This window comes from Scyliorhinus canicula, chromosome 5 (genome assembly GCF_902713615.1).
Source record: "Scyliorhinus canicula chromosome 5, sScyCan1.1, whole genome shotgun sequence".
Classification (NCBI taxonomy): Eukaryota; Metazoa; Chordata; class Chondrichthyes; order Carcharhiniformes; family Scyliorhinidae; genus Scyliorhinus; species Scyliorhinus canicula.
Genome location: NC_052150.1, coordinates 30397633 through 30423748, shown reverse-complemented (window position 1 = coordinate 30423748; position 26116 = coordinate 30397633). Strand labels below are relative to the sequence as shown.

At 46.7% G+C, this 26116-nt stretch overlaps 1 protein-coding gene across 1 annotated transcript in view; it reads left to right on the top strand.

Annotated features, from left to right (window-relative positions):
- The window catches only part of LOC119965889 (collagen alpha-3(VI) chain-like), a 153042-nt gene that overhangs the window by 26584 nt on the left and 100342 nt on the right, over nt 1-26116 (top strand). Inside the window, exons 4-8 of the mRNA XM_038796854.1 lie at nt 4815-5161; nt 16174-16252; nt 21574-21719; nt 23198-23290; nt 24434-24487. Coding sequence (XP_038652782.1) covers nt 4815-5161; nt 16174-16252; nt 21574-21719; nt 23198-23290; nt 24434-24487 — 719 coding nt within the window. The remainder of the gene's footprint in view (nt 1-4814; nt 5162-16173; nt 16253-21573; nt 21720-23197; nt 23291-24433; nt 24488-26116) is intronic.

The following is a 26116-nucleotide window of genomic DNA, read 5'->3' as shown; positions in this document are numbered from 1 at the left end:
GATGCCATGGTTCACTTATGCTTTTAAAATTCGTGAAACTGGCATGGTGGCTGCTGAGGGAGAGAGAGGGAGGGTACAGAAAGTGTCCAACATTATCATAGTGTGCTGAAAATTGCGCCGCTAGCTGGGGTCTTCTGCGAGGGCCGGGCGGAATAGTGGGGGGGAGGGGGGGGGGGCGGTGGGCAGGAAGCGTGCTGTAGGGTCAGGGTGGACGGGCACAGAACACCACTGCTGCACGCCGCTAACAGCCACTTTGCACTTAGTGCCACGGGCCGTATAGTTGTCCCCTCAGGGCACACTCCTGGGTGCCTTCTGGCCCCAGCTGGCCCATCAGCTGTATGGGTGCGCTCCAGCACAACCAATGCCACCTTGTTGGCTGGGATGAGTGTGTGTGGGGATTGTTATGTGTATGTGCGGCTACAGCTTGTCAGCCTCCCGAGTGTCAATGATGGACCTGTCGAATCCCGCCCATTTTTCATTGGAATTGATTGCGTTCCATGTGGCACCAGTGCTAGCCCCTTAATAGTTGAAAAGCATTGGCATAATCTTCAGATGGTAGCATGCAATGTAGGTGACATCACCTCAAAAACATCCATCCATTTAGTGTTTGCATCAATCATGAGCAAAAACATTGTGCCCACGAATGGACCAACATAACTGATATGGATTCATAGAATCATAGAATCCACAGTGCAGAAAGAGGCCTTCCAGGCTATCAAGCCGGCACCGGCCCTTGGAAATAGCTCCCTTCCCAATCCCACACCATCACTCCATCCCCACAACTCAGTAACCCCACCCAACCTTTTTGGACACTAAGGGCAATTTATCATGGCCAATCCACCTAACCTGGACATCTTTGGGCTGTGGGAGGAAACCGGAGCACCTGGAGGAAACCCACACAGACACGGGGAGAACGTGCAGACTCCGCACAGACAGTGACCCAAGCAGGGAATTGAACCTGGGACCCTGGAGCTGTGAAGCAACTGTGCTAACCACTATGCTACCGTGCTGCCCCCCCCCCCCCCCCATTGCTGAGGTGGGGGGGGGGGGTATTTCCAAGGGAGCAGTGGAGCCCCAGCAGGCAATCTTTATTGCAGCTGGCATTGTTGATAGTGCTAGACTAGGCTTTGTGATATCAGCATCAATACCAGGCCAGCACACACAGCTCCTGGCAAGCATCTTCATGTTACAGATGCCAGGACGGGCACTGTATAATTCAGTTAGGGGCAGCTCTCTGCCCGGCACAGGAATGGTTTTATTTGCTCGGAAACTGGCTCATTTGCCCACCTTATAAGTATTTTGACCCTCACTTTGGACAGAAGTGGGGCTTGATTAATATATAGAATTTACAGTGCAGAAGGAGGCCATTGGTGCAGTTTCTGATCTCCTTCTCTGAGACTGACAATGTGTTCAAATGTTTTAATGCTATGATGATTTCTTGCGGTACTGGAGTACATGTGATATTGTCTTGCAAGGGGAAGTGGCTTACAGCATCCGGATTCGCTATGTGAGTTCCAAGTCGATGCTTGAAAGTATATTCATAGGCAGACAGAGTTAACACCCATCATTGAATTTTTGCTGAGGTGATCGGCAATGTGGTCAGAAACAATGGTAAAGTGTCAACCACTTAAGTATTGGTGGAATTTCTCAAAGACTATCGATGTCCTTCCTTCTCGCTTATCCGGCTGAGGAGAGGGTTCTTGATACATACCCTATCAGTCTTTCAGGGCAGTTGTCCATCTCATGGGATGACGCCAACATCAACACCATATGGAGAGGCATGGCAGGTCAATATCGGTTCTTTATTTTTAAAAAATAAATTTAAAGCACCCAATTCATTTTTTTCCAATTAAGGGCAATTTAGCGTGGCCAATCCACTTACCCTGCACATCTTTTTGGGGTTGTGGTGGCGAAACCCACGCAAACACAAGGAGAATGTGCAAACTCCTCACGGACAGTGACCCAGAGCTGGGCTCGAACCTGGGACCTCAGCGCCATGAGGCAGCAGTGCTAACCACTGCACCACCATGCTGCTCCCTAGATGGATCAGAGTGTACTAACAGGTTTGAGGAAAGCAGCAGTTGCTTTACTCTGTTGAAAGCTTCTTCCTGAGGAGCCTTCCTGGACCAACGATGGTGTTTCTTTCGCAGAATATGCAAGGGGGCTAATTTTGTCGATAGGTTTGGTAAAAAACTTCCAGAGCAGCTTACCATTCCCCAAAAGCAATTTGAGTTCAGTTGTGTTTGTGGAGGCAGGTGTTTCCTTTATCGCCTTGGCCTTGTCTTCCAAGGGGTGTAATCCTTGTTCATGTACATGGTGCCCAGGTAGGTCAATTCAGTGGCTTGAAAGGTGCCCTTCTCTTTCTTGAAGTGAACTCCAGCCTCCTGAAATCTCTTTAGCGCCTCCTCTGAGTTTGCTAGATGGTCAGCCTCTGTCGATCCAGTTATAAAGGCATCATCAAGGTATACTACAGCCCACGGTAGCTGCTATAGCAGACGCTCCACTGTCCTTCAGAATATTGCAAATGCTAAACTCACGCCAAAAGACAGACGCATGTACTGGAATAGTTCTTTGTGTGTGTTTCTCATGACATAATCCCGGGAAGTGTTATCTAATTTGAGTTGACACATATCAAGCCTTGTGTAAAATTTACCTTCTGCCAGCTTTAGATACAAGTCTTCAATTCTCGGGATTAGATATTTATCCAGCTTGGCAGTCTAATTAACCGTTAGCTTATAATCACTGCAACGGTGCTGTCCATTCTGAGAACGGAACTGGCTGGATAATGCTTAGTTCTTTCAACCTGTTTAACTGAGTATCCACTTTCTCTCGCAAGGCATATGGTACCGGTCTTGTCCGAAAGAATCGGGGAGTCGCCTCTGGATCCACATAAATCTGAGCTTGTAGCCCTTTGATTTTGCCATTGTGTTTTTGTGAATTCATCACAGAAGACCGTCTCATATTTTCCTATCTTCAGGTAGTCCCCCTTCCTGCACTTGAAACATTCCGGCCTAATTCAACGTGATTTCTTTAAGTCCATTGCGGCTGAGAAGGCTGGGTCCTTCAACCATCACTATTATCACTGGGAGCTGGGTAGATTGTTGTCCTTGGCGTACAGGTACCATTGTGGTGCCCTTTATGTTTATTGCTTCTCCCATTAGAGTCTTCAACTCGGCAGAAGTGCTCTTCAAGTTCAAATGTTGGACTCTCACTGAAATATATGCTAGCTCATCACAATTGCTGATGTCCCTGTATCTATTTCCATCTTACATGGCTTCCCATTTACCCAGAGCATTACAGTATTAGGGTCGATCTTGCTTGTGCTTAGATTAAACAAAGCGTGAATACCAGGATCACTGGTGCTAAGTTCATCCACATTGTCGACGTGTAACACCTTGGGTGATCGATGACTCAGTGACCTTGACTTAAATGGGTGGGCGACCAGTTCACCCCATGCCCTTTCTGTTCCCCAATGTCCCACCTTTCTGTCCCTGATTGGATGGCCTTCCCTGTCTTCCGCTGTGTTGTTGGCTGGTGTCCCACTGGGCAGTCGTTAATTGAACGAAAGGCACATAATCGGGTGTCTTTCAAAGGCTTTGGTTCAGGGGTCGGTGATTCACCTACTTCCAGGTCTACACCGCCCATGCGCGGAAATCGTGCCAGTCCCACCGTGCATGCACGGACCCGCGGCGCCTATCTGACGGCGGCATCGGCAGCTGGAGCGGCATGCGTCGCTCCAGTGCCATGCTGGCCCCCTGTAGGAGCCAGAATTACTGATCCTGAGGCCATGTTGACGCCGTCGGGAAACACGACGGCGTTTACGACAGCGTCAACACTTAGCCTCAAGATCAGAGAATACCGCCCCTATTCTGTAGTGCAGAGGCACATAACATGAGTATCTTTATCAATTGAAGATCAGTAATTTAAAAAATATATATACATTTATTGAATAATATGGTGATCTCTGATGAATGTCACAGGCATGGTGAATATTTTCCAATGGCTTAGGGTGTCCCAGGATATGATTATTTTTATGTAGAACATTGAAAGATTGAACTTTACAGTAACTCACAATCCCATATATAATACACAGTAAAATTTAGTTATCCAGCATGTGGTGATGGTTCCAGTTAATCAAAAATGCCGGTTAATGGGAGTTCCACTGATCAACAGAATAATACTTGTAGCACGAACTTATATGCAAGTACTCAGGAAGTAAAGAACAGTATTCTTTTTACTTCTAAATCATCAACAGCTTATTAAAATTTTTTTAAAGATAATTACATAGAACATAGAACATAGAACAGTACAGCACAGAACAGGCCCTTCGGCCCTCAATGTTGTGCCGAGCCATGATCACCCTACTCAAACCCATGTATCCACCCTATACCCGTAACCCAACAACCCCCCCCCTTAACCTTACTTTTATTAGGACACTACGGGCAATTTAGCATGGCCAATCCACCTAACCCGCACATCTTTGGACTGTGGGAGGAAACCGGAGCACCCGGAGGAAACCCACGCACACAGGGGGAGGACGTGCAGACTCCACACAGACAATAATTGTATCGGTTCTGGCTAACTTTGTCATTGCTCTAGTTAGTAACATGACACTGTGTATGTGGGGAAATATCTGGTTAGTAGAGAATTCCAGTTTGCAGAGTGTCAGCGACATAAAGTTTATGAAAAAAGATATGTTTATATAAAACGGTAGTCTATTTTGAAAATGTTATATTTGTTCTTAATCTGTTCACGTGCAAAACGAAAGGCAGTAAATGCGGTTTCTGATTACTTCTGTCTTATGTGATTTGCAGACTGCATCGTAGACATTGTGGTGGGATTTGATCTCCCTGGATGGCTTGGATCACAGGATATTTTTAGTGGTCAACAGACATTACAACTAAAGCTGGAGGAAATTATGGAGAGAATCACATCTGCGAGTGATATTAGTTGTGCCTCTGGTTCTCAGCCAGTGATCAGGGTGGCATTTCACGTACAAAGTGAAACTGGCCAGGTTATCTTTGAAACAAAATTCGAAAACTATACTGTTGAAATAATTAATAATCTCACGACAACCCAAGCAGCAGCCAAAATTGATTTGAATGTTGAGACTTTGGAGGCACTAGGGAACAAATTTGGGGAAACAACTTCAAAGGCAAAGGTAAGGATCCAATCTTACAGTAAAATCTCCACAGGTACTTTACCAGATTTTGTGAACTATTTTTATTCAAGGCTTTTGCATATAGACATGAAAATATCAGAAGACCAAAACATAACCATGAACAGTAACCTCAAATCCCCAACCTTCCCCGATACCAACGCCCCACCGCACCCTGTCTGCCAAATTTTACCCCTTTATCCCTCGACCCCCAAACTGCAACCCGCCAGAACCCCTTCAGTTTTGGACACGCCCAAAACATATAGACATGATTTGCAGGCACCCCTGCACATACCTATCCTCCACCCCTGTAAATAAAACAGCTCATACTCACCGCCGTCATGTGAAATGAAAATCGCTTATTGTCACAAGTAGGCTTCAAATGAAGTTACTGTGAAAAGCCCCTAGTCGCCACATTCCGGCGCCTGTTCGGGGAGGCTGTTACAGGAATCGAACCGTGCTGCTGGCCTGCTTGGTCTGCTTTCAAAGCCAGCGATTTAGCCCTGTGCTAAACAGCCCCTCATGTGGGCTCTGTGCACCACTATAAACTGGATGAGACTTACGCATGACTAGGACACGTTCACCCTCCGCAAGGCCTCTTCCAACGTCCCGGCCCACACACTCCCTCCCAACGCCTCCCCCCATTTACATTTAATCTCCTCCACTGGGGCACCCTCTCTCTCCATCAACTCACTGTAGCTATCCAAAACTCTCATCTCCCTAATATCATCCTCCAACAACAGCTTGTCTTACAACATCGGAAGCAGCAGCCCCGGAAAGGATGGCACCTCTCTCTTCACAAAATCTCTCACCTACAGTTACCGAAAACCATTTGCTTTGGGCAACTCATACATTTCTCCCAAGTCCTCCAGACCAGCAAACTTGCCCCCTATGAACAAGTCCCTGAAGTGCTGTACCCCCACCAACTACCCCCGTCACCTCGCATCCAGCCTCGGTGGCACAAACCTATGGTTGTCACATATCGGTGCCCACAACGACATGTCCTCCAACCCGAAATGCTGCCTACTTTGGCTTCACGTGACGCTGCCCATATCCGCCCCGACACCGATCCCTCCTCCACTGTCCATCTCCTGACCATTGCAATCGAACTAGAACCTGGGCAGCACCATTATTTTCACTGTTTTGCGCTCAGCCAGAGACAGCGGCAACACATCCCACCTCTTGAAATCTGCCTTCACTCCCTCCACGGGTCACGCTAAGTTCAATGGGCCCAGCTCCGCACTATCTGAATTCCCAGATACCGAAAAGTCAGGTGAGGAAGGAGCAGTGCTCCGAAAGCTAGTGATTCAAAATGAATCTGTTGGACTTTAATCTGGTGTTGTAAGACTTCTTACTGTGCTCACCCCAGTCCAACGCCGGCATCTCCACGTCATCATAACATTAAGCAGCCTGTGCACATTCGCCAATATTTCCCTTCAGAAATCCCATCTGGTCCACCCCATAGCCCCGGCACAAAGTCATCTATCCTCGACACCAACACCTGCGCCAACAACTTTGCATCAACATTAAGCAGCGATATCAGATGGTACGACCCACACTGCTTTGGGTCCTTATCCTTCTTCAAAATTAGGGAGATAGAACCTGCGACAATGTGAGGGGGAGCACCCCCGATCCCTCGCCTCATTGTAAGTCCTCACTAGCAGCGGTCCTAGCTCCGCACCGAATCTCATGTAAAACTCTACTGGGAACCCGTCCGGCCCCGGGGCCTTCCCTGCCTGCATTACACCCTTGCCGTCCATCACCTACCTCAGCCTGATCAGGGCCTCCAGCCTCCTCTCCCCTTCCATCCTCGGGAACTGCAACCCTTCCTCCAGGAACCGTTTCATCCCTTCCCCACAAGGCGGGGGCTCCTACGCATATAGCCTCCTGTAGAAGGCCTGTAAGGGGGAGGGGGGGGGGGGGGCGGTGGCATAGCGGGATTGTCACTGGACTAATAATCCAGAGACCCAGAAAGTGAAATTTGAATTCAATAAAAGTCTGGAATTAAAAATCTAGTGATGACCATGAAACCATTGTCGATTGTCATAAAAACCCACCTGGTTCACTAATGTCCTTTAGGGAAGGAAATCCTTACCTGGTCTGGCCTACATGTGACTCCAGACCCACAGCAATGTGGTTGACTCTTAACTGCCCCCTCAAGGGCAATTAGGGATGGGCAATAAAGGCTGGCATCAGAGAGTACAGCCGTTGCACATGTGAGAAGTACGAGAACTTCTTCGCCCTCCGCCCCCCCCATACGATCCATGAATACCCTCAACTCCCCAGCTACACCTGATATCTTCAACGACTTAAGACTTGACCGATCCAAAATTGGAGCCAAGACTGCATTGTGGTCCCCCATACCAACCTATGCGTATCCAGGTCCAGTATCCTCCCTAACACCCGGCTTATTATGTCCACATCATCCCAATTCAATGCATAAACATTCACCAGGACCACCAGCATCCACTCCAACTTCCCACTGGCCATCACATATCTACCCCCCCCCCCCCCCCCCCCCCCCCCCCCCCCGCCCACCCCCGGACTGGCCACAATGCTCCTCACCTCAAAAGCCACTCTCTTATTAACCAACACTGCCACCGCATCATCTTCATGTGTAACCCTAAGTGGAACACTTGCCCACCCATCACTTCCTCAGCCTCGTCTGATCCCCCAACTTCAGGTGCGTCTCCTGCAGGAACACAACTTCCGCCTTCAAGCTCCTCAAGTATGTGAAAACATGCAACCGTTTAACCCATCCATTCAACTATTACATGTTCCATGTGACCTACCCCCCTCCCCTGCCAATAAGCCATACCCCTTTCTGAACCAGGCCCCTGCCCATGCCACATGCCCCTCCAGGCCTGCGCCCAGATGTCTGCTACCATTTCTCCCTTCCCAACTGTGCTACACCAAGCACACCCATGTCAGCAACCCCCCTCCCCCCACCGGCAAACAACCAAACAAATCTATCCCGGCCAAACCTTCATCCTGACAACCCCCACTTCACTCTTGTTCACTAGTCCGCCCAGCTAGCATGGTGGCCCCCACTCAAGGCCTCTGACTTGCCTTCACCCACACAGTCCACCCCTCCTCGCCCCAACCCTCCCAACTGCCAACACACAAAGAGAAACAAACGGCACACTCACCATCATTGCTTCCCCCTTGTAATCTGCCCAATCCACCCTCCCAATAAGTCCGACAATTAACACAAAGCTAACTCCGAAGTTCAGTGTCCTCACACTCTTCCCAGCCCATGGTCTCTCATAAAGTCCATTGCCTCCTCCTGCGAGTCAAAATAAAATTCCTGCTTTTGACCCGTCCCCCACAAGCGGGCAGAATACAGAACCCTGAACTTTATCCCATTATTCAAGTGAGCCGCCTTTATCTGTTGATACCCAGCCCTCCGCTTGGCCTGCTCCGCACCCATTTTCCTGGTAAATCTGCAGCTCACTCCCTTCCCAGGTGCACTTCTTTATCTGCCTCACACACCTCAAGATCTTCTACTTATCCAGGAGCCGATGCAGCCTCACCACCATTGCCCTTGGCGGCCCTCCCACCTGTGGCCTCCTTCTCAGTGCCCTGTGAGCCTGATCCACCTTGAGGAACAGTAAAAGGCCCCCTTCCCCATCAGCTTCTCTAACATGCTCACCATAAACCTGGTGGCCTATACACCTTTGATGCCTTCGGGTATCCCTGGAGCAGTGCTCAAGGTCCTCCAGTTTCACTCTCAGCCTCTTCTGGCTGTTCAGCCCCATTCCCATCTCCACCTGCAGCGAGGTTAGCCGATCCTCATACTCAACCTTCTGGATCGCCAGGCCCTGTACCCCCTGTTTCCTTGGTCAAATCCTCGAAGGCCGTGGGCGAAATTCTCCGACCCCCACGACGGGTGGGAGAATAGCGGGAGGGCCTTCCCGACATTTTTGCCGCCCTCCCGCTATTCTCCCCCCCCCCCCCCGCCGAAGTCCCGACCCGAATCGCTGCCGCCGTTTTTTTACGGCCGGCAGCGATTCTCAGCTGTTAGATGGGCCGAAGTCCCAGCCCTTTCCGCCGTTTTTACGAACGGCAAACACACCTGGTCTTGCCGTTCGTAAACACGGCGTCACAAACTCGCTTTTTATAACCATGGCACCGATTGGCACGGCAGTACCACGGCCGTGCCAAGGGTGCCATGGGCCTGCGATCGGTGGGCACCGATCGCGGGCAGCGGGCCCGATGCCCGCGCACTACTTGTCCTTCCGCCGCCCCGCAGTATCCATTCGCGGGGCGGCTGAGGGGCAACCCGGCCCGCGCATGCGCGGGTTTCGCGCAAAAACGCGATGACGTCACCCGCGCATGCACGGGTTGGAGTCTTCCAAACTGCGCATGCGCGGCTGACGTCATATGACGCGTCAGCCGGCGCTAACTCCGGCAAGCGGGCTTAACGATTTTCGTTAAGCCCGTCTTGCCGGAGCCTACGGCGTCGGGCTGCTAGCCCCGACCGGGGACCAGAATCGGTCCCCGGTCAGGAAGGGGCGCGCTGCCGTAAAACCCGCCCGGGTTTTACGGCAGCTTTACGATTTCTCCCGTTTTGGGAGAATTTCGCCCCTTGTTCCTCTGCTGCTGGAATTTGCCATTTAGGAACTCCACCAGCTGCTCTGTCGACCACTGGGCGGGCAGCGCTGCCCCTTGTCCTCCGCCATCTTCACCTGTGTTGCACCATGAAAACTTCCCTGCACCAACTGCTCTTTCTTCCTCGTGGCGCTCCTCATCCGCTGATCCATTCACCAGACTCACCAGAGGAGTATTACCTTCCCTGGGCACTCATACACCATTTTGTGCCCTCAAACACCACACAATCCGGGTGGGGAAAGACCAAAACAAATCTACCTTGAGCGGGAGCCACCAAATGTGCTACCACTTACTCCATGCCGAAATATATTTGAAATATAATTTGATAATAGCTTGATAAAGGTACAGAACTACAATGAGGTTTTCCACTTGAGGCTACTTGAGGCTCAACAACTGTTACAGAAAAATCAACAATGAACAGTGGTTAGCACTGCTGCCTCACAGCGCCAGGGACCCAGGTTCAATTAAGGCCTTGGGTGGCTGTCTGTGTGGAGTTTGCATGTTCTTCCAATGTCTGCGTGGGTTTCCTCCAGGTGCTCATGTTTCCTCCCACAGTCCAAAGATGTGTAGGTTAGGTGGACTGGCCATGCTAAATTGCCCCTTAGTGTCCAAAGGTTAGGGGGGATTACGGGGAAAGGGTGGGGGAGTGGGCTGAGGTAGGGTACTCATTTGGAGGGTCTGTGCAGACTCGATGGGCTGAATGGACTCCCTCTCCGCGGTGGGAATTCTGTGAACGGGAGCCACAAGTAAGTGGAAAAGAAATATTGACGATACAAACCAAATCAGTTTTACTTTCCTTGTTTACAACACAGCCATGCTGAAGATAACTATCTTCAGAGAATTGGCAGATGGCTGCAGCATATTGGTACCCAATGAGTGGCAAATCGCATGAACATATAAAGCAGGGGCAGGTGTAGTCCATTCAGCCCCTCGAGCCTGCTCCACCATTCAGTAAGACCATGGTCGTCTGATTATGGCCTCAGCTGAACATTCCTGCTTAACCTCAATAACATTTGACTCCCTCTTAGTCAAGGATCTATCCACCACTGCCTTAAAAATATATGACCCTGCCTCAACCACTCTTTGAGGAAGACTCACGACTTTCTGAAAGACAAAAATTCATAGAATCATAAAATCATAGAAAGGTTACAGCACAGAAGGAGGCCATTCAGCCCATCTTGTCCATGCCAGCCCTCCAACAGCCAGATGTTCTTTCCAATCCCACCTTCCTGCACTAGGTCAATAGCCCTGCAGTTTACAGCACTTAAGGTGCAGATCCAGGTACTTTTTAAAAGAGTTTAGGGTCTCTGCCTCCATCACCAACTCGGGCAGCGAATTCCAGACTCCCACTACCCTCTTCGTAAAATGTTTCTTCCTCATGTCTCCTCTGCACATTCTGCCACTTATTTTGAATCTATGTCCCCTGGTTCTGGAATTCTCCACCAAGGGAAACAATTTTATCCTGTCCATCCTATCTCTTCCCCTCATAATTTTGTACACCTCAATTAAGTCACCCCTCAGCCTTCTTTGTTCCAAGGAAAATAACCCCAACCTATCCAATCTCTCCTCGTAGCTACATTTTCAGAGCCCTGGCAACATTCTTGTAAACCACCTCAGCACTCTCTCCAGAGCAATAACGTAGTTCATGTAATGTGGCGACCAGAACGGCACACAATATTCCAGTTGTGGCCTCACTAATGTTTTATACAATTCCAACATTATATCCTTACTTTTATATTCTTTGCAAAAGAAGGGAGCATTCCATATGCTTTCTCAACAACCTTGTCTACTTGAACTGCTGCCTTTAGGGACCTGTGTACTTCTACGCCACGATCTCTCACTTCATTTACCCCTCTTAGTATTTATCCATTTATTGTGTACTCCATATAACGGTTTGACCTCCCTAAATGCATGACCTCACACTTCTCTGTGTTAAATTCCATCTGCCACTTTATCGCCCACTCCACTCTTTGAGATTATAGCTATCTGTCCACCACTTGTCCAATCTTCATGTCGTCTGCAAATTCCCCAATCATGCTCCCACGTTCATTCCAAATTGTTAATATATAACACAAACTGTAAGGGTCCCAACACTGAGCCCTATGGAACACCACTTGAAACAACTTTCCAATTGCAAGGGCAGCGTCAACCATTACCCTTTATTTCCTGTTACTAAGCCAACTTTTTATTCAGTTTGCCACATTACCCTGTATCCCATGAGCTTTCACTTTCTTGATAATCTATCATGTGGGAGTTTGTCAAACACCTTGCTAAAATCCATGTACACCACATCCACTACAATACCTTCATCAACCCTTCTTCTCACTTCCTCAAAAAATTCAATCAAATTTGTGAGGCAAGACCTTCCTTTAACAAATCCATGCTCACTATCATTGACTTGTCCATGCCTTTCTATGTGACAGTTAATCCTGTCTCTCAGGATTGATTCTACTAATTTGCCCATCACTGATGTAAGACTAACTGGCCTATAATTGTTCGGCATTTTCTTCGATCCCTTTTTAAACAATGGTACCACATGAGGATTGGAAAATCATCCTCCGAGCATCTGCTATCTCCTCCCTGACCTCCTTCAGCAACCTTGGAAACAATCCATCTGGCCCTGGCGACTTATCAACATTCAAGGATTTCAACCCTTGGAGTACTTCCTCTCACTTTATGATTATACCATCCAGTATCCCTCAGTGTTCCTCCTGGACTACCGCATCTGCATCATCCATTTACTTTGTAAACATTGAGACAAAATATTCATTTAAAACCCTTCCCATAGCCTCTGCATCTGCACACAAGTTCCCTTCTTCATCTCTCCTGGGTCCCACGTTTCCCTTAACTTATCTTTTAGCGTTAATATATTGGTAAAATATCTTTGAGTTTTCTTTAACTTTACTTGCGAATCTTTTTTCATGCCCTCTCTTTTATTTCTTTATTTCCCTTTTGACTTCGTCCCTGCACTTTCTATACTATCTGCAGTGCTTAGTTCTTTATGTCTATCGTATGCTTTCCTTTTCTGTTTGATCGTTCCCTATATTCCTCTTGACAATCAGGGAAGTAGATTTGGCAGTACCATTCTTATTTTTGGAGGGGACATGTCTACTTTGTATATTTAGAATCTCCTCTTTCAGTGCTTCCCTCTGGTTTTCCACAGATTTATCCTCTAGCAATGCTGGCCAGTCCACCTCAGTCAAGTCCCTTCTCACTTCGGCAAAATTTGCCTTCCCCCAATTCAAAATTTTTACTTCTGCTTTACCTGGGTCCTGTTCCATGGTCATAATGAATCTAACTGAATTGTGATCACTATCCCCGATATGGTCAACAACTGTCACTTCAAGCACTTGCCCTTCTTTGTTTGTTCCAACTCCATCTACAAGTTTGCTGATAACATGACTGTAGTGGGTCAGATCTCGAACAATGATGAGTCAGAGTATAGGAGGGAGATAGAGAACTGAGTGGAGTGGTGTAATGACAAGAATCGCTCTCTCAATGTCAGAAAACAAAAGAGCTGGTCATTGACTACAGGAGGGAAAGTATTGTGCACATCCCTGTCTGCATCAATGGTGCCGAGGTGGAGATGGTTGACAGCTTCAGATTCCGAGGTGTGCATATCACCAGAAATCTGTCCTGGTCCACCCAAGAAGGCACTACAATGCCTATACTTTCTCAGGAAACTAAGAAAATTTGACATGTCCACATTGACTCTTACCAACGTTTACAGATGCACCATAGAAAGCACCCTATCTGGCTGCATCACAGCCTAGTATGGCAACTGCTCAGCACAAGACCGTAAGAAACTACAGAAAGTCGTGAACACAGCCCAGTGCATCACGCAAACCGGCCTCCCATCCATTGACTCCATCTACATCTCCCGCTGTCTTGTACAAACAGGCAGCATAATCAAAGACCCCTCCCATCTGGGGTGTTCACTCTTCCAACTTCTTCCACTGGGCAGGAGATACAAAAGTCTGAGAACACGCACTAACAGATTCAAAAACGACTTCTTCCCCGCTGTTACCAGACTCCTAAATGACCCTCTTATGGACTGAACTGATCTCTTCACACATCTTCTCTACTGCACTCCTATATGCTTCACCTGATGCTTGTGTCTATTTATTTACATTGTGTAGTTATGTTTGCCCTATGTTTTTTTTCATGTATGGAATGATCTGTGTGGACTGAACAACACTTTTCACTGTATCTCGGTACACGTGACAATAAACAAAAATCCAATCCAATACAACACTAGGTCTAGAATTGCATCTGTTCTCGTTGGGTTTGTCACTAATTGGTTGAACACATCTTTCTGGACACACTGCATAAACTTTTCTCCCTCAGTTCCCCTTATATTGTGTGATTCCCAGTTGATATTGGGATAGGTAAAGTCTCCTGCTTATATTGCCCTCTTGATGTTACAGGCGGAAATGTGACTATATATTTGCTCTTCTATCTCCCTTTCATAATTTGGGGATCTGTAGTATACTCCCTGTTGTTTGACTGCCCCTTCATTATTTCTAAGTTAATTCTTCTTATCGCTGTCTTGAATGGGAGACCCCTTAGTTGGCTTCCACACTGAGCTGTCCAACAGGCAGTGCATGTTTGTGGATGAAAGAGTCTTTTGAGAACCACTAGTTTAGACACTCACAGCTCCCTACAAATGGGAAGAGCGTAGCACAGTGCAACGCTGCTCATTTCTATCTCAAAATTGCAGGTGTTGTTCTATGTGTGTTGTAGGCCTCTGGCTTCAATAGTTTATGAGGTTCTTACCTGATTCAGGTGGTTGTTTGGGCTAAAGACTTAAAGGAGAACAGAGTGACAAATACAGTTTTCCAATTTTAGCACAGCTACTTCCCTGTTCTCATAGAAACTGTGAGTAGGCCATTTGGCCCTTTGAGCCTGCTGCACCATTCAACGTGATCATGGCTAATCCTCGATCTCGAAGCCATATTACTGATTTCTCCCCATTCTACTTAAAATCAAAAAATGTATCTGTCTCTTTCTTGGAACTCCACAGATTCACTACCCTTTGAGTGAAGAAATCTTTCCTCATCTCAGTCCTAAACGATCTACCCCATATCCTGAGATCGTGTCTCCTGGTTCTCGCTTCCTCAACTAGGGAAAACATTCTCCCTGATTCTAGTCTATCCAGCTCTGTTAGAAGTTTATACGTATCAATCCGATCTCCTCTTATCCTTCTGAATTCCAGTGAATATCTCCTCATAGGACAGTCCCGCCAACCCAGGTATCAGCCTAGTGATTCTCCACTGCACTCCCTCTATGGCAAGTATATATTTTCTTCAGTATTGCTCACAACACTTCAGATGTGGTCCTTCCAAAGCCCCTGTATAACTGCAATAAGACATCACTACTTCTGAACTCAAATCCTCTTGCAATAAAGGCCAGCATATCATTTGTCTTTCTAATTGCCTGCTGCATTTTCTCTCCACTTTCATTGACTGATGCGCAAGAACACCCAGATCCCTCTGTATATTCCAATATATCACTATTTAAATAATACTCTTCCTTTCTGTTTTTCAGATCAAAGTGTATAACTTCTCATTTAGTCATGTTGCACTGCATCTGCCTTGTGTTTGTGCATTCACTCAACTTGTCTAAATCAGCTTGAAGCCTCCTTGCATCTTCCTCACAACTCTACCCAGTTTTGTGTCGACAACAAATTTGGAAATATTACATTTGGCTTCCTCATCTTGGTCATTTACATATCTTGTGAACAGCTGGGCCCAAGCACTGATCCCTGTGGTACCCCAGTAGTCACTGCCTGCCATTTGGTAAAAGACCCATTTAGTCCCACTCTCAGTTTCCTGTCTGTTAACCAATTCCGGATCCATGCCAATAAATTGCCTCTATCCCACGTTCCTTCATTTTGCTCACTCATCTCTTACACCAGAAGGCTGTGGGCCAAGCTACCATTTATCAATCCAATGAATAAGACCAATTAGATTCAGAATTGTATTGTTCTTTTAGGAAGTGCTGAGGGTTTTGGCTAAAGGTGGTATCATGACCGGTACAGGCTTGGAGGGCTGAAGGGCCTGTTCATGTGCTGTATTGTTCTTTGCTCTTTGTTCCTATTCTGTTTGAAAATTAGCAGACAATGCCTGCCAGCCATGGCAACATAGGCATTAGATCATTTTCCTATGCACTAAATGTGTCACTTCATTTTTCCATTGGAAAGTTTTGCACATCTTTGGATTGTGGGGGTGAGACCTACGCAGGCACGGGGAGAATGTGCAAACTCCACATGGATAGTGACCCAGAGCCGGGATCGAACCCAACACCTCGGCGCCGTGAGGCAGCAGTGCTCGCCACTGCACCACCATGCCGAAACGTCTTATGTGAAGAGTAAAATATTCACAATAAATATGATCTCTTTTCAGGCGATCCTCATATTCACGGATGGCTTAGATGACACCAAAGAGAGGTTTGAAAAAGCAGCCAGAAGTCTCAGAGAAAAAGGTAGAGGTGTTATTTATTTATCAAAGATTTATTGGGGTCACTGGAGGTGCACTTTGACCTCCGCTGAGAACAAGTGCCAAATCGTCGGAGTTGCAGTGCCATCCACCTGTTGGCAACGCTGTAATACCGGAGCCGTGTTGAGGCCATGATTTCATTGATATGCCACTGGCACGTTGTGGGCACAAGGAGAAAACCCTCCTGCAGCTTGCCCATTGTGGAGGTTCATATATCAGCCAGCTCCCACGTTGAACTGCGATGGGAACAAGAAGAGGGGGATGGCAATGTGAGGCTCGTCTGTTCCTCCTGGATTCACCAGAAAGAATTAAAAGTTTCTTGGATTCGTTCTTCTTTGCCCAAAGTCCTTTTAAGGAACAGGTGTGGTGCAGGACCAGCCCATATTGCTTCCTGCAAATTTCAATTCGGGTGCTGCAGCCAGCAAAGCTCCCGAGTTTGCAGCCTCAATCCTGTTTGAACCTGTTAAGCAGCTCACTCACATAGAGCCACCTGAAAATTGTATTGGGCAGGCTTTGGACGCCAATGAAGTAGTCAAGAGAGCAACCCCTACCCCACCCTGGTCACCATGATTTAGTTTTCTGGCGGCCAATTTTTCAGATGTTAAATGTGCAGTTAAAAATCACCCCCACTAGATCTGTGAAAAATCCATGTTTGAAACCTACAGAAATATACAAACATTTTTTGTCTAGACAAATGAGAAAGTTTACCTCCCTCCTATCCGTGTTATATGATCAGGTGGCAGTCAGGGTGCTATAAATAACCTCAGTATTCATAAGTTACAGAGGTGGAGGATCACCCAGAATTCTGTTCCTTATTGTCATCCAGTGGTTTATGATCAGACAAATGTTATAAATGATGGAATCCCTACAGTGTAGGAGCCATTCTGTCCATCGAGTCTGCATTGACCTTAGAGCACCCAATGTCAGCCCACTCCCCTGCCCTATCCCCATAACCCCACCTAACCTGCACACCTTTGGATACTAAGGGGCAATGTTTAGCATGACCAATCCGCCTAACCCGCATATCTTTGGACTGTGGGAGGAAACTGGAGCATCCGGAGGAAACCCATTCAGACATGGGGAGAACGTGCAGCTCCAAACAGTCACCGAAGGCCAAAATTGAACCAGGGTCACTGGTGCTGTGAGGTAGCAGTACTAAGCACTGTGCCACCGTACCACCCCGCTAACCACTATGCCACCGTGCCGCCCATGTTAATTGAGGACTGAATTCAATTTCCCTATGATTGCTCCCATGATAAATTGCAAACAACCACTATGAGGCCTGCTGACACCGGTGAATCTGAATAAGAAAGGAAATGAGGAAAAATGCTCATGATTCATCAACTCACCAGAGGACAAGACTTTTTTTCAATTTTCTTTACTCTATTTTACCAACAGCATTATTCTGTCATGTGGCTTTGGTAACTTTCATTTGAAGTACAAATACACATTATCATGGCTATTGCATTTGAACACCATAGAATCATAGGGCGGCATTCTCCCATACAAGGTGGCGTGGGGGTCCCGGCGGGAAGGAGTGGCTGAACCACTCTGGCGTCGGCCCGCCCCAAAGGTGCAGAATCCTACGCATCTTTAGGGGCTGGGCCGGCGCCGGAGTGGTTTGGGCCCCGCCGGCTGGCGTAGAAGGCCTTTGGCGCCATGCCAGCCGGGGCCAAAGGGACTCCGCCAGCTGGCACGAGTCCGCGCATGCGCGGGAGCGTCAGCAGCTGCTGATGTCATCCCCGTGCATGCGCGGGGGGGGTTTCATCTACGTGTCGGCCATCGTGGAAGCTGACACGGCCGACGCGTAGGAAAAGAGTGCCCCACGGCACAGGCCCGCCCGCGGATCGTTAGGCCCTGATTGAAGGCCAGGCCACCGTGGGGGCACCCCCCGGGGCCATATCACCCTGTGCCCCCCCCAGGACCCGCGCCGCCAGGTCCCGCCGGTAAGGGACCAAGTCTAATCTACGCCGGCAGGACTGGGAAAAAAGCAGCGGGACTTCGGCCCATCGCGGGTCGTAGAATCGGCGGGGGCGCTGCTGCGAGCAGCCGCCGACTGGCGCGGCGCAATTCCCGCCCCCGCCGAATCGCCGGTGCCGGAGAATTCAGCGGGGGCGAGATTCACGCCATCCCCCAGCGATTCTCCAACCCGGCAGGGGTCGGAGAATCCCACCCTTAAAATTTATAGTGCAGAAGGAGACCATTCAGCCCATCCAACCCTTGGAAAGAGCACCCTACTCCACCTTATCCCCGTAACCCAATAACCCCACCTAACCTTTTGGATACTAAGGGGCAATTTAACATGATCAATCCACTTAACCTGCACATCTTTGGACTGTGGGAAGAAACCTGGAGGAAATCCACGCAGGCATGGAGAGAAAGGCCCTAATTATGCCTGTCTTTGTGGGGATGTAGAAGATTTCTTGTTCCAACCTACTCAGGGCCCCTCCAAAAACCCTTTCCGATACGACGAGGACTGTATCAGTGACACTTTATATCCTTGTTTGGAACTGGAAAAATTTTATTAATTTTGTTTCCAAATGCCACCCTTCAGATGTTTTCACATGGTCCATTTCTGACACTTACCTTCCTTGACTTCTCTGTTTCCATTTTTGAGGATAGAATGTCTACTAATATTCATTACAAACCCACCGACTCCCACAGCTACTTTGACTACATCTCTTTACACATTTCTTGTAACGACTCCATTCCATTTTCCCAATTTCCCCATCTCTGTCACACTTGTTCTGATGATGCTACTTTCCACAGTGAAGCATCTGATATGTCTTTCTTTTCCCTCAACTAAGTATTTAATATCTGCCTCTCCCCTTCCTTTCTCAGTAGTCCAAAGGGACCATTCTCTCCACGACACCTTGGCCAACTCCTCTGTCACCCCCATCACCTCATCCCCTTCCACAGCACCTTCTCATGCAAGCACATGAGGTGTAACATGTGCCTCGTTACCTCCCCTCTCCTCACTGTCCAAGTCCCCAAACACTCCTTCCAGATGACTCAGCTACTTACTTGCTCTTCTTTCAATTTGGTCTACTATATTCACTGCCCCAAATGTAGGCGCCTCTGCATTGGGGAGGCTAAAAACAGACTGGTTGACTGCCTTGTTGAACACCTTCACTCAGGCCTCAACTGTGACCCTGACCTTTCTGTCTCTTGCCATTTCATTTCTCTATCTTGCTCACAAGCTGACATTTCAGTCCTTGGCCTGCTGTAATGTTCAGTGAAAATAAATGCAAATGCAAGCTTGAGGAACAGCACCTTATCCTCCAAATAGACAATTTACAGCCATCTAGATTGAACATTATATTCCCATCTAGATTGAACATTAAAGTTTAACAACTTCAGTAAACTCGGTCCTCCATTGTAACTTATTTACCCCTTGTCGCAGTCTAAATCTTGTTCTCGTGTTCTTGCTTTCAGACAGCGCTGAATGTTATTCTGTTGTGTAGGATCTCTTATTCTTCTTCTAATAGGAGTCAATTATCCGGTTGATTGGAGGTGTCCAAAATACAACTTTATTGCTAATTATTCACTTCAACACACTTACATAAGAACTAAATCAAAACTTAAAACAAAATGTTCAAATACATGGCAAAGAGTTCATTAATCAGAAATCATAAAGAAATCACTTTAAAATAAACAAATGGAATGATTCAACAATTCGGGAAGACAGGAACTCGGGAATGAACCTTGACCACGAGGTCTTACTCTTAAAGGAATCTTTATCTATGGCCCAGTCCCTCATTTACTCTCACTGGTTTCTAATTCTCAGCTGAGACCTCCTGGTTCATTCAAATAGATGTCTGTTACTCAAAGGGCAATTTATTCATTAAACATTGGGTATTACTTAAGATTGACTGGTATACATCAGGAATAATTTAGTGTCTACATGCGCCACCTTACGAGAAGGTGATTCTCATGCCACGGCCAGCCATCAACTTTGCTGTAATCACTTAATTGATACATTCTTATTCCTACATGCACTGAAATGCAGTGGTCTATTCATTATATGAAACATTTGTTGAAACAAATGTCTGAATTTCTGCAGACATAACTCAAAGTTCAATAGTTTATTCATTATTTGAAACAATGACTATCTTTTCACAGTCATGGCCTTTTGAATAATTCCATGCACTCAATCAATACCTAAAGACACCAATAAATCAATAATCTTTCAGTTGTTAACACATTCTGTTACTTTGCTATTCACATCAGCTCCGAAGCAAAGTCACATTGGACTTGAAATGTTAGCTCTGTTTTTCTCTCCACAGGTGACAATTGTCATACTGCCCTCCTCCTGGGATTGTGTGCATGCAATCTAACATGCTCGAGTAAAACCTAAATGTTGACATTTTGGAGACAGCTCCACTTCATCAGCTTGATGCACATTCCCCTCTGTCCCCTCCCAAACCCAAGCACTTGATTCTCCATCTGTCCCCCACTCCCCCTCGTCCCCCCTCCACCTTCCTGCAAGTCTAGTTTTATTCTCGATTGGCCAGACCAGAAAATATTTCATTTAGTCCATATTTCATCGAATGTAACAAGTCCTCTCATTGTTGACTGTGCATTTCAACCTTAACATTTGACAACTAGGCTTTCTGACTCACTTCCTCAATTGCGCCTATCCTTCCAAAATAGTCTCAGTCCTCCTTCCAAAAGCAACCAGCTGTGCTTGAGTATCTGACCCATATGGTCATTCTTGTTGTATAAGTGCAAGGAATGAGCTCAGAAAACTGTTACTTATTATTTCCACGCAACTTATTTTTAGAACTCCTTTACTCCAGCCTTCAGTCTTGTTATCTGAAGAGTTCTGTGAACCTGTTCAGAAAGTTACTCAAGCAAATGCTTAAAATACAGAAAAAAAGTCTCCGCTGTGCATTTAATTGAAAGTATCTTTTCTTTTATGTGCAAATTTGTCCGGAATTTCATTCCTGTCCAGGATAAATTTCTGAATAGTTGACTCTTCACTGCATTTTGTTTTTCCCTCAAACCAAATTGGTCGGAATCCTCCAGCTGTTGCGATTCACGTTTTCTGCTGACAGCGCATCCCTGCTCGCTGCTTTCCCGGTGGCTTGGGGTGGCTTCAATGGGAAATCCCATTGGCAGGCGGCAAGAACATGGAATCCCGCTGGTAGCGAATGGCGTGCCGCTGAGAAACAGACAGCTGGGTGAACCAGAGAGTCTAGTCCATGGTTTTCATTCAAATAAAAATATCCAGCAATACAGTAAGCAACTTTGTCCTGCTCACCTCTCTATAGTATAACAAAACAAATGGTCATTTTATAATTACAGGTGTTAACGTACTGATCACAGTGGCTTTGGAGGGTGCTTCAAATACAGATGACGTCCTGTTCGTTGAGTTTGGAAGAGGATTTGAATACAAACAAAAGCTATCAATTGAAATGGAGGATGTTGGAAGTTATTTGCATAGACAAATAGTATGTAAGCCTGAGAAAGCAGTTCTTCTTCAGCAAGTGTATTCTTTTCTTTAATTTTTTTTAATATTGCTGATTTTTCAGATATTGTTTCATTAGATAGGATTAATCTGCTTTTAGAGATACAACTTCCTCTTTACTGTCCCCAGACCAGGATTCTCTGCCTTGTTAATTGGAGGCGGGACTGTTGGCGAGTGAAGTAAATTTGTTTTTAACTGTGAGGCATGTAGTGTCCAGTGAAAAGACTTTGGAACATAGAAATATAGGATTTAGGAGCAGCAGTAGGCCACCCAGCCCTTTGAGCCTGTTCCACCATTCAATATGATCAAGGCTGATTTGCTTGTGATCTCAAGCCCACTGCCCTGCCCCGCCCCCCAATAACCCTGACTTCCTGTCTAACTCTGCCTTGAATAAACTCAATGACCCAGCCTCCGCTGCTCTCTGGCGAAGAGAATTCCACCGGCTAACGACCCACCGAGAGAAGAAAATCTCTCCCCAACTTCATCGTAAACGGATGGCCTCTTATTCTTAAACTTTGTGTCCACCCCCCCCCCCACCCCCCCCCCCACCCCACCCCTCCAGTTCTAGTCTCTCCCACAAGTGTAAACATCCCCCTGGTAACTAGCCTCTCAATTTCCCTCAGCATCTTATATGTCTCGATAAGATCGCCTCCCATTCTTCTGAATTCGAATGGGTGTCGGCCCGTTTTAAAAATAAATTTATTGTATCCGATTCATTTCTTTTCCAATTAAGGGGCAATTTAGCGTGACCAATCCACCTAGCCTGCTCGTCTTTGGGTTGTGGGGGCGAAACTCACGCAAACACGGGAGAATGTGCAAACTCCACACGGACAGTGACCCAGAGCTGGGATCGAACCTGGGACCTCGGCGCCATGACGCAGCAGGGCTAACCCACTGCACCACCGTGCTGCCCGAATTGGTGTAGGCCTAACCTGTTCAACTTTTCTTCAGAGGATAAGCCCTTCAACCCAAGGGATGATTTGGGTGAACCTTCTTTGAACTGCTTCTAACGCAATTATGGACACCTTCCAAATAAGAATACCAAAACTGTGCACCGTATTCCAGATGTGGTCTCCCCAAGGTCCTGTACAGCTGCAGTAAACTTGCATTTCGAGCCAGGGAATTCCTCTTTATCCTGTTTCTATCCTTGTATAGATTACGCCTAACAACATACTTGCTATAGCCTGCTAAAGAGGATGTTGGAGCTATTTGATTCCAGACACCGGTAGTGTTACCTTTTAGTTGACTAGTATCCCATTAATCATAGCTTCGGTTGGAGACCCTTATGGGATAACACCCTCTGATTGCGATTGTGTCATCCTGCAGCCTGTAATGTTACAGAGTGCAAGTAGAATTTTTCTTCTGAGTAGAAAATTGTAGCTCTTAATTCACCACCCATCCGTGATTTTGCGCTGGTACTCCCCAAAAATTTGGTCAACTTACATGTTTTTTTTCTCCCAGAATGCAGTTGTGGAAAAAGAATGTTGCAATGTCTGTTGCAAATGTGCGGGAGAACCAGGTACACGTGGTCCTCGGGGAAGAAAGGGAGGCAAGGTAGGTCATTGTGCAAAAGGTATACCAATATTGCTGAAGTTAAACTTAATGGATGAGAAATTGACATTTTAGGGTCTAAAATGAGGCAACATATTTCCTTGGGGCAGCAAATTAGGATGGAATAAATTTCCACCAATTTTTGATCTCAAGGACGATGCACCCAAATTTTCAAACATGATTTGGCTCTCCCTATTATCCACCCGGTAAATCCTTATACATCCAACTTAAATATAATTGAATGGATTCCAATGTTGTTGGTGCCTAGAATTTCCTGGAACAGTCTCAGTGAACTATAGGAACTGGAAATATATCCTTCAAGTTTAGACAGCCATGGACTTAACTTCTAACTGGGACTGTGAGATAACTGGGGTAATCTCCCTCCACAGTGAGAAGCCCTCAGGAACAGCTTGGAATTCCCAATGGGCATACTTTCCTATGTTATTATCAAAGAGGAGGAGGAAGAGCAGAGGAAAAGGAGATGGAGGCATTTCAGGAGCATGTGCCTTCCAAGATAGTCCCTCAAAGAATATACAGTGGAACACGATTCATGCAACTGAGGTGATTCACCTCTGACTTTAGCGAGGATCTGTCTGACAGAAGAGTACACCTGATCATGGACAGAATGTGCGAGCTGTACCAGCGAGAACATGATAAGCTGATAGCCACCTTCAGCTGCCTCACAGCACTGAAGTTAATGGAAGGGAGCATATGAGACTGCCTGAGAGGCTTTGAGCACAAATGATCAGTGAAATTCCCTAATCTGTTTAACAGAGTTTCCTTTCCTTACCACTTCATTAGTCCTACATCTGCCCCTCTCTTCCTCCTTCAATATAGGACACAAACCTCAATCCACTGCCAATTGTAGCACATCAAAAAATATTAGACGTCTTGGTCCAACATAGCCAATTGAAGAATATTTATTACTCCACAGCTGCAAAAAGACAGCAAACTTAAATGATTGCACAAACATGTAACAGGCACAGTGTGTTACTTTTAACTGCCTGTTATTGGCGCATGTTTGACACCCAAAATGTATGGATGACTCGCGGCTGAACGTTTGTCCACTGCTGCCAACTCTGTTAAACGTGTAACTTGTCTGTCACCATTAAATGCTTCGTAAACATGTTAATAATGTTATTTCAGGGAAATCCGGGCACACAGGGATTTCTAGGTTACCAAGGAGACGAAGGTGAACCAGTAAGTTGGTACTTTAACATTTATTTTGCAACAGAAAATTTGATTCCCTCCCTATTTCCAGGAAGTGAACGGGAGCTGCATTTAATTGGTTTTAACCTCCGCCATGTTTACCCTACAGTAAAATGGAAGCCACAGACCCATGTGCAGAAGTACAGGGAAGGAAGTCGAATGTAGGAACTTCACAACAACAATTTGTATTTATATAGCACTTGTAAACAGAGTAAAATGCTCCAAAATGCTTCATAGAGCTCTATGAATCAAAATTTGATACAGAGCCATGTAAAAGGTATTCGGGCAGGTGACTAATAGCTTAATCAAAGATATAGGGCAGGATTATCCCCCCCCCCCGCCCCGCGGTCTGTCTTGTGATGACATAGGCGGCCTGCTCTTGGCCGACCGTGTGATCTTCTGATCCCAGTTATGTCACTGGATTGTCCTATTGTTCACACCCTCCACCACAGGGGGTCACCATCAGGACCCTGCTGGTAGGGGTGCCCGGAAACTTTTGCCCATAGGTTTTCAGGAGGAGAAAGACAGAGAGAGAGGCGAAGAGGCTTATAGAGCGAACTCCAGAACTTAGGGCTTTGGCAAGTGAAGTCATGACGTCTAATGGTGGAGCAATTCAAATTGAGAATGCTCCTGAAGCCAAAATTGGAGGAGTACAGATATGTGAGAGGGTTATAAGGCTGGAGAAGGTTACAGAGATAGGGAGGGGTGAGGCCATAGGAATTTCAAAAGCATGCTCTTGCTTAAATTGGAGAGAATATAGGTCAGTGAGCCCAGGGGTTATGGGGGAATGAAATGCGGTGCAAGTTCGGACATGGGCAGCTGAGTTTTCGATAACCTCAAGTTTACAGGAAATTGAAAGTGTCGAGGCTGGCCGCCTGTTCATTGAAACAGTCAAGTCTTGAGGCAACAATAGCCTGGATGAAGGTTTCAGCAATGATCTAAGGCAGGGCTGGAGTCACGTAATGTTACCAGTGGAAAGAAGCAGTTTTAGCGATGGTGCTGATTTGGAGTTAGTAATACTAGAAATAGTAACAGCAGCAGGCCATTCAGCATTTAGAACTTGCTCTGCCATTCAACATGGCCATGGTTTCTCCTCTAACTCAACACCATACTCCCACACACTCCCCATACCCCTTGGTACCGTAGAGTCTAGAAATCTATTCATTTCCCTCTTAAATATATTCAGTGATTTGGCCTCCACAGCCTTCCGTGGTAGAGAATTCCATAGGGTCACCACCCTCTGAGTGAAGAAGTTTCTCTTCCTCTCGGTACTACATGGTCTACCTTGTATCCTGAGCTGATGGCCCCTTGTTCTATACCTCCTATCCAGAGAGGACAACATCCCTGTATCCAGTCTGTCCAGTCCTGTCAGAGCTTTATACATTTCAATGAGATCCCCTCTCAATCTTCAATACTCCAGTGAATACAGGCCCAGTTGACCCAATCTCTCCTCATACAACAATCCCACCATCTCAGGAATCAGTCTGGTGAAAGTTCACTGCATTCCCTCTCTGGAAAGTATATTCTTTCATAGATTGCACACAATACTTCAGGTCTCACCAAGACTCAGTACAGCTACAGTAAGACATCGGATAAAAGCAAATTACTGCGGATGCTGGA